We start from the raw sequence: 17,968 nt of genomic DNA, 5'->3' as shown, positions 1-17,968 counted from the left end.
GATTTTTGGAACTAACGTTACGCATACACAGTGGCGCCTCTAGCGGGGAGTAGAGTGAACTAACCAGCGGCGCATACATACTGTCGCCCTCCGGCGGGGCTGGCGGATATTTTCGGAACTAACGTTGCGCATAGACAGTGGCGCCTCTAGCGGGGAGTAGGGTGAACTAACCAGTGGCGCCATCTAGCGGCGACCTTTGGAACTAACGTTGCGCATAGACAGTGGCGCCATCTAGCGGGGAGTAGAGTGAACTAACCAGTGGCGCCATCTAGCGGAGACCTTTGGAACTAACGTTGCGCATAGACAGTGGCGCCATCTAGCGGGGAGTAGGGTGAACTAAATTGTCACTACCTTACGCATACATACTGGCGCCCTCTGGCGGAAAAGTTCTGGTCCAAAAGCGGCACAAACACACTACTAATGTCTAAATATGACAGAGAGATAATACTCTTAATTCGATAAAAACGGGATATTTTGTACGCAAATTATGATCTTTTTTGCATTGCACACAAATCAATACATACCTGTGTGTATCCTCTCATGCTTGACCTTTTCGTGCGGCCGCGCGAACTGCCGCGTGCAATACATGCAGTTGTACGGTAGGGATTTATCTTGCTTGTTCACTTGGACCTGAAACAATTGCGATTTTAAGCCCTGTTGCATTGAAATAAGGACTTATATTGATTGTTCTATGAGTGAGAGGATAATTCCGCGGATTATAATGTTGATTATTGATGAGTTCACGGGTCATTATACATTTTAAATGCGTAGCAAACGGTTTCGCTTGGTTCTGAGTTCTTGAAAACAACTTTATCACTCTCCTAAACAGACAAAACATAGACAATAAAATAAAACGTAGTACAGTGAAACCTGGATAAGTGAGATCTCAAGGGACGCGCAAATTTGTCTCACTTAAAGAGGTTTCCCACTTACCCAGGCTCCCAGTTAGCCAGGTACAAATAAATTTCTGTCTCATTTACAGGGGGTTCCATTAATAGAGGTGAGAATAGAGTATATATCAGTTATAGAGGTGGTTATTGAGGTAATTGGTAATTAGGTATCTTTAAAAAAAATAAGGTAAAAATAATCCTTGTCCCTAAATATTTTTTAAGTCTGTTTAAATATTTCTTTGAATTTATTTTGAATGATTCTCCAAAGGATAGATATTTCAACATTAAATTAAATTTGATACGGACTTCATTGCGTATTAGAAATTCAATAAATGAAAATTTTTTTTCGTTTTACTTATCAAAATTTCAGCTTTCGTTTCGGTAGTTTTAACTACTTACATAAATTAACTAAATCAAAGTTTGAAGTTGTTTAGACACAATTAGGCAAATGCGGAATTTGTGGATAGACTAAGAGTTAGTAAGAATACGGAAATTGTTCAATGAAGTCCAAGTTAGAGAGGTCATAGATTGACGTTATCTCAGATACAGAAGTCAATTCCCTATAAAATTCTAAAAAACAATTAGGAAAATGTAATCTTATAAATATAGTCTCAGTAAAAGAGGTAACATACACTCTCCGTCTCAGTTATAGAGGTAAATGTGACTATAAAATCACAACAACAAATCCCAGTTATAGAGGTTCGTTTTATCTCAGTTACAGAGGTAATTCAGTGCTAAAGTGTCGGGACCGCACCATGAGTCCCAGCTATAGAGGTTTCTCACTTATCCAGGTCCCACTTAACCAGGTTTCACTGTATAACGTTTTATACAGTTTATATCCATTATCGTCTTACAATGTATGTATCTTCTTTATTTTTATAGCGAAATGAAAAGCAAACAAGCATTCAGACCGTTCAACGGAAATAATATGCTTCCATGAAGAGTTTTGATTTGCCTCGATCCGTATAAAAATGTAACTTTGGATGATCGGTTATCATGGAAAACGGCGTCATTCTGTATACTCGTAGGTACAGTTACGCTCATTAGCCATATTTTGTGACATAATTAGAAACTTTTAGTATGCGACGATCCCGATTATTGCAAAAAAAGAAATTGTCTGTTTCATACATTTTCACAGATCATAATTACCTCTAGTGGCTCTAGCAGGTATACTACCTTGCAAATTTTGTACTTTGTGTACCTTATCTAAGTTGTGCACGCTCATGTGCATCTCGAGGTACTCGCTGGAGTGGAACTTGCGGTTGCATATGTCGCAGTTGTACTTGTTGTCGGTGTTGTGCGAGTTGTGGTGCACGGCGCGGTAGTCGATGGGGATCAGTTTGTCGCATATCGAGCAGATGTATTTGTCGTTGCTGGTTTCTGTGCCTTCGGATTCCACTGGTAGCTCTATTGGCCGTGCTCTGTGGAAAAAATATATATAATAAGAATATTGCAGTCACCACACGGGTGTGTTATACTGTTTAGGGTTCTTACTAAATTGGAAATTCTATAGCATAAGTATTGAACAACCAATTTAGCTAGGATCTTAAATGGCGCAACAATCGCAGAGCATGATGGTACTTGTTGTTGACTTATTTAACCTTTTGAGAAGAAGAGTCAACCGCAACAGAAACCAATGTTTTTGGAATCTCAAAAAACCGCAAATGTCTAAGAAAACTTAGTTGTTAATATTTTGGGAGGCTTGAAGAGCCATAGAGCAAAGAGTTACATGCGAACGGTTTGCCGACCTCTGACGAAGGGAAGCAAAAGATTAAGGTTATAAAAGGTTTGAATACGTACTTGACTGGATCATGCATCCGTTTGTGCAACTTTAACGATTTGTTACTGGGGAATACGGTAGAACAAATATCACATTTGAACGGCCCTGTTGTGTCCGTGTCTTCTGAAAGCAAACAAAACCATCCTATAGGTACTGTCAACTAAAAACCGTCCTAATTTTAGTAATTGAATATTTGTTAGTAACAAAATTAATTTAGTCAAAAAAAAAGTGTGTTCCGCGGAACCCTAGGGTTCCGCAAAGCCCCTGTTGGGGCTCCGCGAAAATACTTGTAATAATAAGGAAAAAACCAGCACTTCTGGTCTACAGTGACGAACGGTTTTTTTTTTAATTTGGGGCTCCGTCAAATATTTCGCTTTCCAAAAGGGTTCCGGCACCTTAAAAGTTTGAGAACCGCTGGTTTAACAGATTGTACAGCCTTGCCGGGCTAGCACATTATTGGCGCGATAGTATCTTGCGGCGAGATAAGACTACCCGTCCCTCTTTTATTAACGTTGTTAGAAAAAGACGGGTAGGTATAGGTATCTCGCTGCGAGATACGGTCGCGCCAATCAAGTGCTTGGCCTACTGCGGTGGATACTTTCTATCTCGGGAATCATGGCTTAAAATGGCATGGCATGAAATAAAGGGGGAAAAGTTAGTATGAGAGTATAATTCTATAGGAAGGTGGAAGTGGATGTATTAAGAAAAGTGAATACCAGTATACCAACATTACGCAGAACTCGTGTACAAAGGTTCGGAGTAGAACATAAAAAAAACCGGCCAAGTGCGAGTCGGACTCGCGTTTCAAGGGTTCCGTACATTACTTAATTTTTAACAATGTATTTTTTATATGTGAAACGCGAGTGAATTGCCTTTAAAAAACCCGTAGGGGTCGGATCAAAAACTAAGTAATTAGTCCGACTCACGCTTGACTGCATATTTCTAACAGGTTTTCCTGTCATCTATGGGTAAAGACCTATTTTATCTATTTTTTTTCAAAATTTTAGACCCAGTAGTTTCGGAGATAAAGGGGGGGGGGAATGGTCATTTTTTGCCTATTTTCTTGAATTACTTCTAAACTGTTTATTTTAAAATTATAAAAAATATATATTTGAGATTCTTATAATGAGCTCTTTCATTTGATATGTAACACGATATAGTTAAAAAAACTTTATTTTTAATTTTCTTATTTTCCCCCCGAAAGTGGCCCCTATGTTTAAAATTCATTTGTTTACGTTACATGTCCGTCTTTGGGTCACAATCTTACATATGTGTACCAAATTTCAACTTAATTGATCTATTAGTTTCGGAGAAAATAGGCTGTGACAGACGGACAGACAAATCCTATAAGGGTTCCGTTTTTTTCCTTTTGAGGTACGGAACCCTAAAAACTAAAATATCTGTACAAATAGGAGGATGTGTAAATGTAAATAATAAAATAGGAGTAAATCATACCAGCATGAGCTTTGTGGATTTTCATATGAGCACTTAATGACTTAGAGTTTTCATAAGCAACAGAGCAGTGTGGACATTGGAATTTTTCTGAAATATAAACAACATTAATCATACTAAAGGTAAACCAAGACGTATGATGATTATCGCTAAGCACTTGCAGTAAAATGGTAAGATCTTTTATCTTGTCGGAGCCATTGACGAATATCTAAGGACTGGCCTTACGGGCAATAAGAATGGAGCATGAGTGGGGCCAGTACAGCGGTGTGACACCGCTACAACGCGATTGGTTGATGAGTTCGCATCACGCGCGCGATTGGTCGCAACTAGTTGCACGATTGGCTCGAATTCGTGAGTGACACCGCTGAACTAGTACTATTTTTAGTGACCATAAGGCCCGTCCCTTAGATATAAGTCAATGGTTGGAGCAAAGTAAGCTTTTGGCTATTTCCCATCGTAGTGAAATGACTGCTTGGTTGCTTTTTATCAACGCGTAACCACTCGTAACGTAACAGAACACCACCAGACGTATTACGATTACGTATATTGCGCATGACATGACATTATATAGAGTTTGCCTCTTTTCAATGCGCGTTGGCGAACGTGATATTTGCTACTGTTTAATATAGTAAATTCAATGGAGTTGGCCAGCCGAAGTATTTTAAAGATGGCGCCAGCTTTGGCTTTCCGGTCAATCCCTAGAATTGTGTCAAATTCTTGTTTATTGTTTTAATTTTATGGCCTTGGCCATAGAACAAAACTAGAAATAGGGCAAAACCTGCTGCTGGCGCCATTAATGCAAACCTTTGACAGTTGCTAACCCCACTCGTAGCACTTCGCTGGCCCAATATTACAGGGTTCTATGTTACATTTTCAAGTTCAAATATCATTTCGATAAAAGTGAAACATAGAACCCTGTAATATTGTGCCAGCGACTTGGTTCTCTCCTTGGCTTTGGTGTCAGCCCTTCTAGTATTTGAGCATTAAAATAGATTATCTTCAGTGCTGTATTGACATCGTCTCCTTTAGTAGTCACATAAAGTTGTAGATGTGCATGTAACACCTCTGGAGTTGCAGGCGTCCACAAGCTACGGTGACTGCTCACCATCAAGCGGGCCGTATGCTTGTTTGCCACCGATGTGTTATCTGTGACTACTACTTATTACTATTTGAGCCTGGGTCTTTAATTAATTAGAATCATTAGTTTACTTACGAGGTTTACAGGGTTGTGACTTGAACTCGTCCAACGAGGTGACATATATATTACAGGTCATACAGTTGTACACCTTGACTTTATTGCCACCCTCAAGCATTTGCATCTCTTTCACTACCACCTTGTGGTATGGACCTTTTTTAACATCTGAAATTTAAATAGCATCAATATAAGTTTCATATCAGGAAAAATCGTTTTCACGTTTTCTATATAGCCAGGTTTTGCCGCATATACCCTATGTTACATATTTGTATGTGTATATTTATGTGTATTTTTAGTATGCTACATGTCGTATTAAAAAGTAGACTCAACACAACTATAACTAACTATAACTAGAGCACCTTATACCGTCTCTATGCTCAAATATCTAAGTGAACCGAGTCTCAATAAGCCAATCTATTAATTCTATCTCAGTATCACTGGCAGGTTCTGTAAAACTTTACTCAAATTATCTATTGTTGTTTTTATTTTTAAAGGACATCCCTTCACATGAATTTGTATGTATGAGCATCAATGGGCAATTTACTCTACATCAGGCGTGGCTCACTCCGCGATTTCGTCGCTTTGCAACAGGTAGCTACAAGTACATCCGTTCCACACCAATTTTGGTGGCTAGCCATAAGCCGCGTGTGGCGCTGTCGCCACCTAACGGCCATATCTGTCCTGATCGTAACAGACGCGTTTTGTTAGAGAGTGAGTCTTCTGTACCTAGTACTATTATTTATTCTGTGCCAACATCAAATTACACGGCTTACCTTCCTTGTTCTTCAAATTAGTAACAACACTGTCAACTTGCACTAGTTTTTTCTCCACTACGGCTACGGGCCGCGGCGGCTTTGATTTCCTTTCAACTAGCAGATCCGTGTTCAGAGGTTCGATTGTCACTGTAATGATAAAATTGCAATAATAATTTATCTTGATATGTTAGAGTTCAAACAGGGCTATTCATCTTGCTCTCGGCAGTTGATTATAAAGCTTAGAATAAAGACCATAGTCGGTTTTCCATAGTATTGAAAAACACCGATCGAGATCAGAACTTGACCACACACATTGCTAATTTTTGACAGGAAGTACCGTTTGGATAATTTTGATATTTAGGCAAGTAGTAGGCCAATGTCTGGCCTACAACTGTAAAAAAAAATTAGAGGTGTCGCTACTTCATAGCTTCACCACGACATAAAAAAATTGTTTTATTTTTGTTTTCCTTTTTTTTTATATGACAACTGGTATTCGTTTTTTAAGTATCGATGCATACCTAAATAAAGTACACTATTAAAAAAAATTAAGCAAATCGCTTGAATACATCCCGAAAAACAATACATTAAAGAAAAAAAAACATAAGTCAAAAACTGTCACTAGTAGGATGTTGATACTCAGCAAAAATATCCTTCACCATAAGAGGTACTCACAAAAAAAACCCGAATCAAATTGACTTAAGGGCCAACTTACTATGGAAAACCGACTATGACCTTTAAAAGTGGAGAAATTACTGTCTTGGGTGAGACTGAGACTTGAACCCACGGCCTCTGGAACTCCTGGCTCTTATTCTAAGCTTATTAGCATCGTTCGCAGACGTTTCTGCTTGATAAAAATTAAATTGATTATTTTTGGAAGATGGTAAAACAATAAAAACCAAGTGCCAATTCCAAAAAGTGGAGCAGCTAGACGTTGATGTTTACTTCAAGGCTCTGTTACACAGGCGCGTTTTGTGGGTGGCGCGTGAGCGGGGCGCGCCGCTTTTACATATAAAACGCTCACGCCCCGCCCGGAAAACGCGCCTGTGTGACGGAACCCTTAACCTGTCTCACCGGGACCATGTGGTAACAGACTTCAGCAATTCTTCGTTTTAGACACTTGCTTGCCTGCTTTATTCTCTAGCCACCCACTAATCAAAACAAGACAAATGTATTTCTGATATTTTTAAAATAAATACAATGTGCTTTGAGTACAATGAAATGGCTTTATAGACCTCTGTGTTGTTTTAGTTTATAGCTTCTACCTTTAAATTAACCTACATTTCTTTTACAGATATTTTATTATTATTATATTAGCCTTTTCATCCTGAATTTATAGTTTGTTATTTTATTTTTGCATCAGAGTTTGTCTCTCAATCCAGTGTGACTCTTGGCAAAGGCCTCCTCTATAGTTCGTTTTTTTAAGCATTAGAAATAAGGTAAAAACAACTTGATGTGTCTTTTAATTGAAAACACATTTTAAAAATAAGTTACGGCAAATATGCAACAATTATGAATCTAATACGATCATTTATATTCTTCTGCTTTCATAAGTAATAGTTACTAATTTTTTAAAAGCGTTTTTCGATTAAAAGACATGTCAAGATCGCTTACCTTCTTTCAAGTTCTTTCTAATGCTAAAACAAACGAACTATAGCTGCTTCCACTGTACTCTATCGCGGGCCACTCTTTTCACTCTTTTACAGATATTACAGAAACAAAAAAATTACATTTTAAGGTAAACATACAATTATTGTCCTCTAAAGTAGCATTGAGCAGCACAGGCGCCTCCACGATATCTCCCGTGTCCGTGATGACGCGCCGCGACGGTTGCAGCTCCCCGGTTGCTACATCTTCACCGTTCATTGGTTCATAGTCTACAGGTAACTGGCAGCTATCTAGAGACTCCTGTAACAAATAAAAATAAAATAAAAAAAACCGGGCAAGTGCGAGTCAGACTCGCGCACGAAGGGTTCCGTATTCCGTACCATAATGCAAAAAACGGCAAAAAAACGGTCACCCATCTAAGTACTGACCCCGCCCGACGTTGCTTAACTTCGCTCAAAAATCACGTTTGTTGTATGGGAGATGGGAGCCCCACTTAAATCTTTATTTTATTCTGTTTTTAGTATTTGTTACTATAGCGGCAACAGAAATACATCATCTGTGAAAAGTTCAACTGTCTAGCTTTCACGGTTCGTGAGATACAGCCTGGTAACAGACAGACGGACAGACAGCAGAGTCTTAGTAATAGCTCCCGTTTTACACTTTGGGTACGGAACCCTAAAAAGCCAAAAGCAACACTCTTGGTTGAATCTGTTGTATATTTACCTCAACTACAACTTCCTGGTCATTGTGGTAGTTCTGTATGTGCTCTATAACGGATGAGAAGGAGACTCCACATGTGTTACAGCTGTAGATCTCCTGGGTCTCCTCTGGTTCATTCTCGGGCATAAGTGGATCCACGGGCTCCGTCTCTAACTTCATATCTGGAATACACCAAATAGTTGTGATGATTTAGCGCAGCGGTCGGCAACCTTTTAGCACCCAAGGGCCACATAGCATTTAACGAAGTTGACGCGGGCCGCACTTTGTTAATATTTATGACTTTATCAGACATTGTCATTTGTCAATATTAGTTGAAAAATAGCCAGGGAGGCTCGCAAGCTGCAAGTGAGAGGTTCGCGGGCCGCATGCGGGCCGCGGGCCGCTGGTTGCCGACCGCTGATTTAGCAGATTCAAACCAACAGAATATTTGAGGATTTGACAAACTGACTTTTAATAGTTTTATATTATGACAAGTTCCTATGATATTTATTGAAAAAACATTTTACTTTAACATACTTTTTTAAATGTAATTGGTATGTTTGGTGTCTAGGAGTGTAATTTTTTCCACTCAGTACATTGTACATCCAGCACATAATTAAAATATTGCTATGGTTAAAAAATAATTGAAATAATAATCCCAATGCAATAACTTATTAGTAAAACTAACATGTATGGCTCAATTATTCCCAGTGTAATTTAGTATCTATTATATCTAATAGACATTTTTATACCTTAACAAATACTAATAATTATTATAAAATAAATACAAATAAATAAATATTATTTATTTGCTTATAATATGGTACAATAAGTTGGTAAGGGTAACATATATATGTGCATATATTTGTGCGTGTGTGCATCCTTTTAGGATGGTTTTAAGTCCATATCAAGGAAAACTACATCATAATTACCTTTAACTGTAGTCAATGATATAGTCCCATCACTGTTTTGCTTAGTGAACACTGTGCTCCCAGACTTTAACACGGATTCCTCCTGCGTCACTATGACATATCGGCTCTCACCATCTTCCTTGACTAGCTTCAGTTCCTGGGTCTGAAGGCACGGCTTGGCTAGCTGCTTGCTCAGTAGTTCTACATACATTCTACTGACATCTGACACATCTTGGGTTTGATTTAACATCTGATCTGCTTGGTTTTCTAAAACATTAGTATGTAATAAATATTAATAAGTTTTCTAATAATTTTAGGTTGTAGAATTCTAAGATTATAGATTATAATTCTAAGTTATCACAGTACCTACACTTCTATAAGGGAGTAAAGGGTGTAATTAGTGATCCAAAAGACTCGAGCCTTGTAAGCTCTTTTTTTAGGGCTCGCCTCGTCTCTTGACACCTAAAAGGCTAAAAGCCTTTTTTATTCCATTAGTAAAATAGGCTTTTAGCCTTTTAGGTGTCAAGAGATGAGGCGAGCCATAAAAAAAGAGCTAACAGGGCTCGAGTCTTTTGGATCACTAGGTGTAATTCAAAATAATAAAGTGATCCAAATTGGAACCAACAGACCTGCCACATTGTGATGTTCTAGAGTTGGAGTCTCTTCAGTAATATTATGGGTTGCCGCCGGAACTATAGCGTTTGAGATCACAGTCTCAGGCTTAGGCTTTGGTACACAATTATCTTGATTTAAATGATCTATCATATGTGATATTGAGGAACATTCATCATTGCAAACTGGACAGCGCAAATTAAGCCAAACTTTAGACAAGTGATGAACTAACAATTCTCGAGAATTGAATACCTCGCTACAACATAAGGGACATTTTAACAAAAGGTCGCCCATTATGAGGTAATTACATGCATTTATTCTTAAATCCTAATCTTAAAAGTTAGATCACTATTTTGTAAACATAATCTAATCATTCCTCGCTGACGGCCAAGTGCTAAATTCAGATTATTTATATACACTTTTTAACCTGAACAACTTCACACTAATAGAAGATTAGACGAACGAAAATCCAAATCAACGCAACGAAGTGCGGCGGACATGACACATCTTGACAGCACGTGTCTATGAGTAGAGCGCCTCAAAATACCAAAGACTAAGCATACAAAGTTTTTTTACAACGTTTATGTCACTTGTTGTCGAAGTGAATTGAGAATGGAAACAAGGAACGACGATTATGTATTGTATCTTAATTTAGAATAAAACTTTCAAATAATATTTTGTAACTATTTGTAATTAATGGTCTTCGTTAAAAAAAGCAGGGACATTTTTTTTTACAAATATGAAACAAATTTATAAAGCTTGCAACACTAATCAAACTTAAAAAAAAAAGAATATCGCCATTTTGTAGTATTCTTCGTGGCATTTTTCATTATTTTGTGTTAAACTAAGCAAATATATCGTTTTCAGCCCATTTTAACGGTACAGCTCTTGTGTTTGATAGTAGTAGTTGTGGGAAAATAGTTTGATGCTTGGAGGTTAACTGTTAAACAGTTGTAATAATGACACAAGCCCAGTAATGTGAACACCTATATATATTTGTTTATGTACATCAATTTGGCGCGGGAAAATTTGGATTGTTTATCAAGATGCTGGGAAAGAGGATGCACCACAACAGCAAAGGTAGATTAGCGAGCAAAGGACACGACGGCAAACCATCTAGCCCAGGCATTCCACCGTACAGCAAGCCAGCGAAAATGCCCGGTTCTGTGTCTGTAGGCAAAACCAAGGTAGAAGCGTGCCCGATCCCTTACATCAAAATTCAAGATAATGTTGTCCATTTGCCGCGGTACACTGCTATTGCAGCACGATCTGCAGATGAACCTATTGGAATGGACGAGTTAGATGCTTTGCAACTAGAGTTGGAGTCTTTACTCTGTAACACAGCACTCCGGGTGAGATATTTTCAATCAGAAATTGAAAGTATTGACACAAATGAATCAAAACGAGAAAAAAAGGGTAAAGCTGCTGGCAAGCAACTACAGTACCCCGTCAAGAGGAAATTCCAAGATGATAAGCTTGTTAAGACCAAAGACTACACAAAATTGTCGAATCAGCCCAAAATGCCCAAATTCAAGAATTATCCTAATCCGAATAATACATCATCTGGAGCATCACATAACAATTACTCAAATGATCTGATGAACTCTGATAACTCCGTAAAACTGGAAATGTCCCAGTTAGCGCTACCTAAAAACAATATTCCGTACAAGTTTTGGAATTCAGTAGAACCATATTGTGCACCTGTAACATTGGATGACATCAAGTTTCTTGAGTCACTGCTGGCTCAAAGCAGTAATACAACTCTACCTCCCATCCCCCCTCTCGGCAAACATTATTCAGAGGTATGGGCTGATGAACATTTGACTGAAGACCAAAATGCATCTAACCCGAACAAACAAAAATCGTCTGGGCTATCACCAGATGCCTCTATGTTGCGCAAAAAGTCTGAGAAGTTGAATGAAAATATGATCAGTGGACCTTTGACTCAGCGGCTAGTGTCAGCCCTAATGGAGGAAAATGTACTTCCATATGAAGTACCAGACATCAAAGTGAAACAGACAACCAATGCCAAGAGCAACTACAAAAACTCCCTGACATTAGAGAAATGTCTAAGAAAAGAGCTCATAGAGCAAGGCATTTTGGACCCTGAAGACTTGCCTCCCTTGACCAGTCCTGCAGATGATGAAATACTTGCTGAGATAAAAAAATGCCAGACTGAATTGACGGCTGTGAGAAAAGATAACTGTCGTAATTTAAAGAACCTTATAGGCCTGTGCAAGCAAGAGATGATCCGTCTGAACCTAAAGAAACAATTGGACCAAGTGGACATGGAATGTATTGATATTTATAAGAAGATGGTTGCAGCCAAACAAAAGAAACGGCCAATCACAAAGAAAGAGAAAGAAGATGCATGGCGCGCGATAAATGAGCAGATTAGGCTTAATAAGGAAATTAATTCTTTGCCCCTTACAGGCCCCAATACCAGCTAATTAAGTAAAACTAGCATTAAGTATGAACTTTTATTTTAGCTTAATATTAATAAAGAATGGCAAGCAAATATTTTTTTTTTTAACCTTAGAGATCAATTTGTCCTCAAGGCTGCTGTACACAGTGTTGCCAGGGCTCTGGAGTCATAAGTTACGGTTCGTTTCCCTAAAAGTCACGTTTTTGCTGCTTAAGTCACAATTTGTTTATATTATAGTATTGTATGGGTAGGTATAGCTGGTCAAGCAAATCATGTCAGTAGAAAAAGGCGCGAAATTCAAATTTTTCGCCAATCTGATCAAATTGCCCGATCGAATCAGGACGTGCGGACGCAAACGCCAATTTAATGGCGTCTAACTTCTTCTTCTTCTTCGCGTTATCCCGGCATTTCGCCACGGCTCATCAGAGCCTGGAGTCCGCATGACAACTAATCCCATGATTTGACGTAGGCACTAGTTTTTACGAAAGCGACTGCCATCTGACCTTCCAACCCAGAGGGTAAACTAGGCCTTATTGGGATTAGTCCGGTTTCCTTACGATGTTTTCCTCATAGACCTAGAATTCGCTCACGTTTTCCTTCACCGAAAAGCGACTGGTAAATATCAAATGATATTTCGTACAGTCAGCAGCAGAAGTCGCTATACTCTCCAGGTGCTCAAAGAGAGGTAAACGTTTAAACTGTCAAAAAGTTGTTGTCTGTCATGGTAGCATTTACTTGTGAGCGCTCAACATGTCACAAATATCTAAACAGTCGCTATTCATTAATTTCTACACTTACAACAAATCATTGATACCTTAGCTGTCGAAAAACCACTGGTATCTAAGCGGTCAACGTGTCAAATATATCTGAACAATATGGAAAAATAGACGTTTAAAGCATACATGTATGGTCGTATATGGAATGAATAATAGCTATGCTAATTTCAGGTAAAGCGTTTTGACAATCATCGAAAGCAGTACAGTCTTGTCATCACATACATCTATCTCACGTTTTGCCCTTCAACCATTGACAGGGGCCTGTCAGTCAACTTACTGCAAACTATTTCTATTATTGAATAGAATCATCAAAATGAATGAGTGACACATAGCGAAAGCTAACTGAAGCCGAATTTAGAGCCAATTGTCAAGGCACGTTGTGGTCTTGTTACTAAGGCGTTTGCTTTTCAAAGCAGAGACCGCGGGTTCAAATCTCAGTCGGACGCACCTAGAGATTACAGCTTTTTTTTTTGGGTTTCATTTCTATTATTACTTTGTAGTTTTATTTTATAATAATTTCGCATACGTTTATATGTTTTTAGGGTTCCGTACCCAAAGGGTAAAACGGGACCCTATTACTAAGACTGCTATCCGTCCGTCCGTCCGTCCGTCCGTCTGTCACCAGGCTGTATCTCACGAACCATGATAAGTAGCTAGAGTTGAAATTTTTACAGGTGATGTATTTCTGTTGCCGCTATAACAACAAATACTAAAAACAGAATAAAATAAAGATTTAAATGGGGCTCCCATACAACAAACGTGATTTTTGACCAAAGTTAAGCAACGTCGAACGTCGGGCGTGGTCAGTACTTGGATGGGTGACCGTTTTTTTTTTTGCATTTTTTTCCGTTTTTTTTTGCATTATGGTACGGAACCCTTCGTGCGCGAGTCCGACTCGCACTTGCCCGGTTTTTTGAAGATATGCCACATGTAGCGTATGTACGGCTTTCTAACAGGACGTTGTAGGTTTGAAACCGCAGTGGGCGTTCCTTAGATTACTCCTGTGCGGAATGCCATTTGATGTTCACTGCTAGGTTATACTAACAATAAGTTCAAAGATATACAGTATATATCAGAACGAAAGGCCAAGAAAGAGACCCATTAATGTTTAGGTCATAACTGCATGAACACTGAACCACTTTTACTATGGGACCAACCCCGAAAACGCGGAAAAATAATTGGAAGTTTCATACATTTTGCTGGTCTGATATTGAAATTTTCTATGGGAGAGTAAATTTTTTCCGGGGTTTCGGGGTTGGTCCCATAGTAAAAGTTGCTCAGTATGACCTAAACATTAATGGGTCTCTTTCTTGACCTTTCGTTCTGATTCTGATACATACTGTATACATATACCTCCTTATACTCTATCCTCTCTGCTAAGTTGTAAAAACAAAATTCGTCATTCCTATGGTCAACAGTTAGCATATTACGTAGGTATATGCATGGCAGTGATGGTTTTATCGCATAGGTACATCTATAGAAGAGGAGGCACCGTTCTTCCGGATCATGAGTCCAACCAACAAAATAAAGAGAGGAGTCATAGTTGGATATGCTTAACACCTTTACTGCCCTCACGTGGGGCCACGGCTAGCCTCTATTACAAAGCCATAAGGTTTACATGTCAGATTGGGACAGTGAACGTGTTAAGTTTCAATTCTATTATTTTCTCCTTCGTTCTTTGATCGATTCGGAGCATTATATAGTATATTTTAGTACAATAAGCGGGCTAAATAAATATATTAACATATAATATGCTCTACGGTTTGGAAGAACGGCCGCCTATGATAGTTAAAATAAAAAACCGATCATTCTCGTAGAATCTAAGTACTTAATACTTATTTATTGTCTAAGTTTGACACTTGACGATAAAATACTTCTTTAAGAAAGGAGGTGTCAATTCGTAGTTGCTACAGTATTTTTTTAAAAGTTAAACAGATAAAATGTTGATGCTTAGTTACCATTGAAATAACAACTGCTTAGCAACTGGTGGCACCCAGGCTGCTGACGTACGTGATTTGACGTACGTGCGTGTAGGTATTAATGACAGCAGCTTGAATTTGATTGCTTATTTACCACTGGCTTTCTAACCATTATTGTCATTGTGATTAAATAAGGGTGTATGTGTTAAAGAAAAACTCAGAAGTTAAGATATATGTGACGAACTGAAAGTCTACGCTAAAATGACAACTTAGATGTCCTTATTTTTATGACGATTGAAGTGTATATGTTTTCTTGGACACCTTGCCCGCTCAGGTATATCTGCTGCTGACTGTACATAAGTTCCGAAAAATTCATTGGTACGAGCCGGGGTTTGAACCCGCGACCTCCATCGAATACAATCCAATGGCGTCTAACTTAATCAAAAGAAAATAAAAAAGTATATGCGTAAATAATTTACCCCCGGATAAAAATAACACAGTAATGGTTTTTGAGCACTCATAAATCTCAAAATAACTGATGTAATGCAATGATTAGTATAGATAGGTACAGACTAAAAGAAATTAATCATTACACTAAAAAAATAACTACTAGGTATACTATCAAACTATATAACACGTCATGTCAAGGTAACAATAGTCTCATTTTGCCACGATTATTATAATAAACATGATGATGGATGTAACGTCAAAGCACCAGTGCAAGTGTCAACTTGGGTGCGCACACTGCGTTCCTAAATAAGGGTTCTCCGCAGATGGTCTAGAAAGCAAAATGACTAGTGTGTTGTTTTGCCTAAATCGCAATTAGTCTACATCGCAAACGGTCTAGAACGCAAAATGCCCGAATTATTTTTTCCGTTTTATCTTAACTTTATAGCGATGTCGACGGAGCCCCGCTTCCGCGGGGCTCCTATCCTGTGCTGTTTGGCCTTCGGCCATTTGAAGATACCTAACGAACCTAACCTACCTATGTAAAATGTGGTGATATAAAAAGTGGGCATTTTGCGTTCTAGACCGTTTGCGTTGTAGACTAATTGCGATTTAGGCAAAACAACACACTAGTCATTTTGCGTTCTAGACCATCTGCGGATAACCGCTAAATAATACGAATTGCAGAACTAAACTTGTCCAAATTTCGACTAGCTTAAAAAGTCACAAAAATTACCTCATGATCGAAAGTCACGCACATGTCACACGAGAAGGCGAAAAGTCACGAAAAATGTGACTTTTGTGACCATCTGGCAACACTGGCTGTACAGGACATTAGGTCCACTCCATGCTAATTGATGCAGCTATGTGTGAGAAAAGCGGTCAAGTGCGAGTCGGACTCGCCCATGAAGGGTTCCGTAACAGCAAGTAACACAATAAAATTGCGGTTTACGGTTTATGACGTATTAAAAAAAAACTACTTACCAAATCTTGTTCAAACCAATTTTCGGTGGAAGTTTGCATGGTAATGTACATCATATATTTTTTTTAGTTTTATCATACTCTTATTTTAGAAGTTACAGGGGGGGGGACACACATTTTACAACTTTGGAAGTGTCTCTCGCGCAAACTATTCAGTTTAGAAGAAAATGATATAAGAAACCTCAATATCATTTTTGAAGACCTATCCATAGATACCCCACACGTATGGGTTTGATGAAAAAACATTTTTTGAGTTTCAGTTCTATGTATGGGGAACCCTAAAAATTTATTGTTTTTTTTTCTATTTTTGTATGAAAATCTTAATGCGGTCACAAAATAGATAAGCACAGAAGTCAATCACATGTATGTACTTTACTTTTCATACCTACGCTCGGCGGTCGCTCTAGGGTTGCGATTGTTGCGAACTATGACTTATGCACAAAAAACTATCGTGGTAGTGGCACTCGTATCTATCGTATCGTATCTCGTATTTAGTTGTTTGATTTATTGTTGAGGATGAAACGGGAAGAATGGAAATATAAATTAATAATAACATTAATAACTCAAATAGGTATTTTAATTTTAATGTCATTTTTATATTACAAATTTGCCACAAAAAATATCTTACGATGATTCCGAGATTGGCGAAATACACGATTATTATATTTTTAAGTGTAACAAATTCGCATTCTCATGTACAATGTAATAAATTCGCATACGCATTCTCTCTGAAACCACTGGTAGCTTAAAAAACGACAATTCACCGTATAATGTTGAATTTAAACAACCGTCCACTGTACAGTTATAATAACTTTTTGTTTTGTTTCTCCATTATTGCACAAAAAAGTTCACAGACGCGTGTCTCAAGCGGATATGGCACTCGCGCTCGCACTGGTCCCAACTGGTCCGAGATATCGTGTCCGTGAGCAGTGTCTATGTGTGCGTTGCTCGAGCGCGCTTTGTATGTAGGTTGATTTCTGTACCTATCTGTTTTGTGATGCGGTTCACAGAATACATCTACTTACCAAGTTTCAACAGTATAGTGCTTATAGTTTCGGAACAAAGTGGCTGTGACATACGGACGGACAGACAGACAGACATGACGAATCTATAAGGGTTCCGTTTTTTGCCATTTGGCTACGGAACCCTAAAAAGTAATAAAGAGAATAATTAGGATGCAGTGGGTTCCAGGAATCAGTGAACAACAGTCACTGTCTTCGAGCGTACAGCTTGGCAAAAAAGAGTAGAAATTAAAATGTGGCAACACTGTACTGTTGTCCCTTTCAAACCAATTTAAGGCCCCTGTACACAATGGGCCATCGCATTTATGCGTTAGAGGGAGCAAGTGATATTGCTATCTCATTCTACCTCATGGCTGCGTCCCTTGGACTGGCCGGCGATGGCCCATTGTGTACAGGGGCCTTTATATAAAGAAAACAGGGGCTACCGCGAAAACCGAAATTGCGGGGATCTTTCTCTTTTACTCCAATGAAGGCGTAATTAGAGTGACAGAGAAAAATG

At 38.5% G+C, this 17,968-nt stretch overlaps 2 protein-coding genes across 3 annotated transcripts in view; one reads left to right on the top strand and one right to left on the bottom strand.

Moving 5' to 3' along the window:
- Positions 1-10,413, bottom strand: part of LOC134672490 (zinc finger protein 260-like) — a 35,073-nt gene extending 24,660 nt beyond the window's left edge. Inside the window, exons 1-10 of one of the 2 annotated variants that reach the window (XM_063530429.1) lie at positions 9,917-10,413; positions 9,309-9,554; positions 8,401-8,558; positions 7,818-7,977; positions 6,091-6,219; positions 5,336-5,482; positions 4,126-4,212; positions 2,691-2,793; positions 2,092-2,311; positions 525-630 (exon numbers count right to left, since the gene is read on the bottom strand). In XM_063530429.1, coding sequence (XP_063386499.1) covers positions 525-630; positions 2,092-2,311; positions 2,691-2,793; positions 4,126-4,212; positions 5,336-5,482; positions 6,091-6,219; positions 7,818-7,977; positions 8,401-8,558; positions 9,309-9,554; positions 9,917-10,193 — 1,633 coding nt within the window. In that variant the 5' untranslated portion in view covers positions 10,194-10,413. The remainder of the gene's footprint in view (positions 1-524; positions 631-2,091; positions 2,312-2,690; positions 2,794-4,125; positions 4,213-5,335; positions 5,483-6,090; positions 6,220-7,817; positions 7,978-8,400; positions 8,559-9,308; positions 9,555-9,916) is intronic. The other variant, XM_063530430.1, reaches the window with a different exon arrangement.
- Positions 10,414-10,685: 272 nt separating this feature from the next.
- LOC134672489 (transcriptional adapter 3) lies at positions 10,686-12,417 on the top strand. Its single transcript, XM_063530428.1, has one exon. It carries the CDS (start codon positions 10,946-10,948, stop codon positions 12,347-12,349), a length of 1,404 nt encoding a protein of 467 aa, XP_063386498.1. The 5' UTR covers positions 10,686-10,945; the 3' UTR covers positions 12,350-12,417.
- The last annotated feature ends 5,551 nt before the right edge of the window (positions 12,418-17,968 follow it).

This window comes from Cydia fagiglandana, chromosome 17 (assembly GCF_963556715.1).
Source record: "Cydia fagiglandana chromosome 17, ilCydFagi1.1, whole genome shotgun sequence".
Lineage (NCBI taxonomy): Eukaryota > Metazoa > Arthropoda > Insecta > Lepidoptera > Tortricidae > Cydia > Cydia fagiglandana.
Note: the sequence above shows the minus strand (reverse complement) of the source record. Positions and strands in the feature narration are given on the sequence as shown.

Coding starts and splice junctions, on each gene's coding strand:
- LOC134672489 (XM_063530428.1), top strand. CDS start 10,946: ATGCTGGGAAAGAGGATGCACCACAACAGCAAAGGTAGATTAGCGAGC.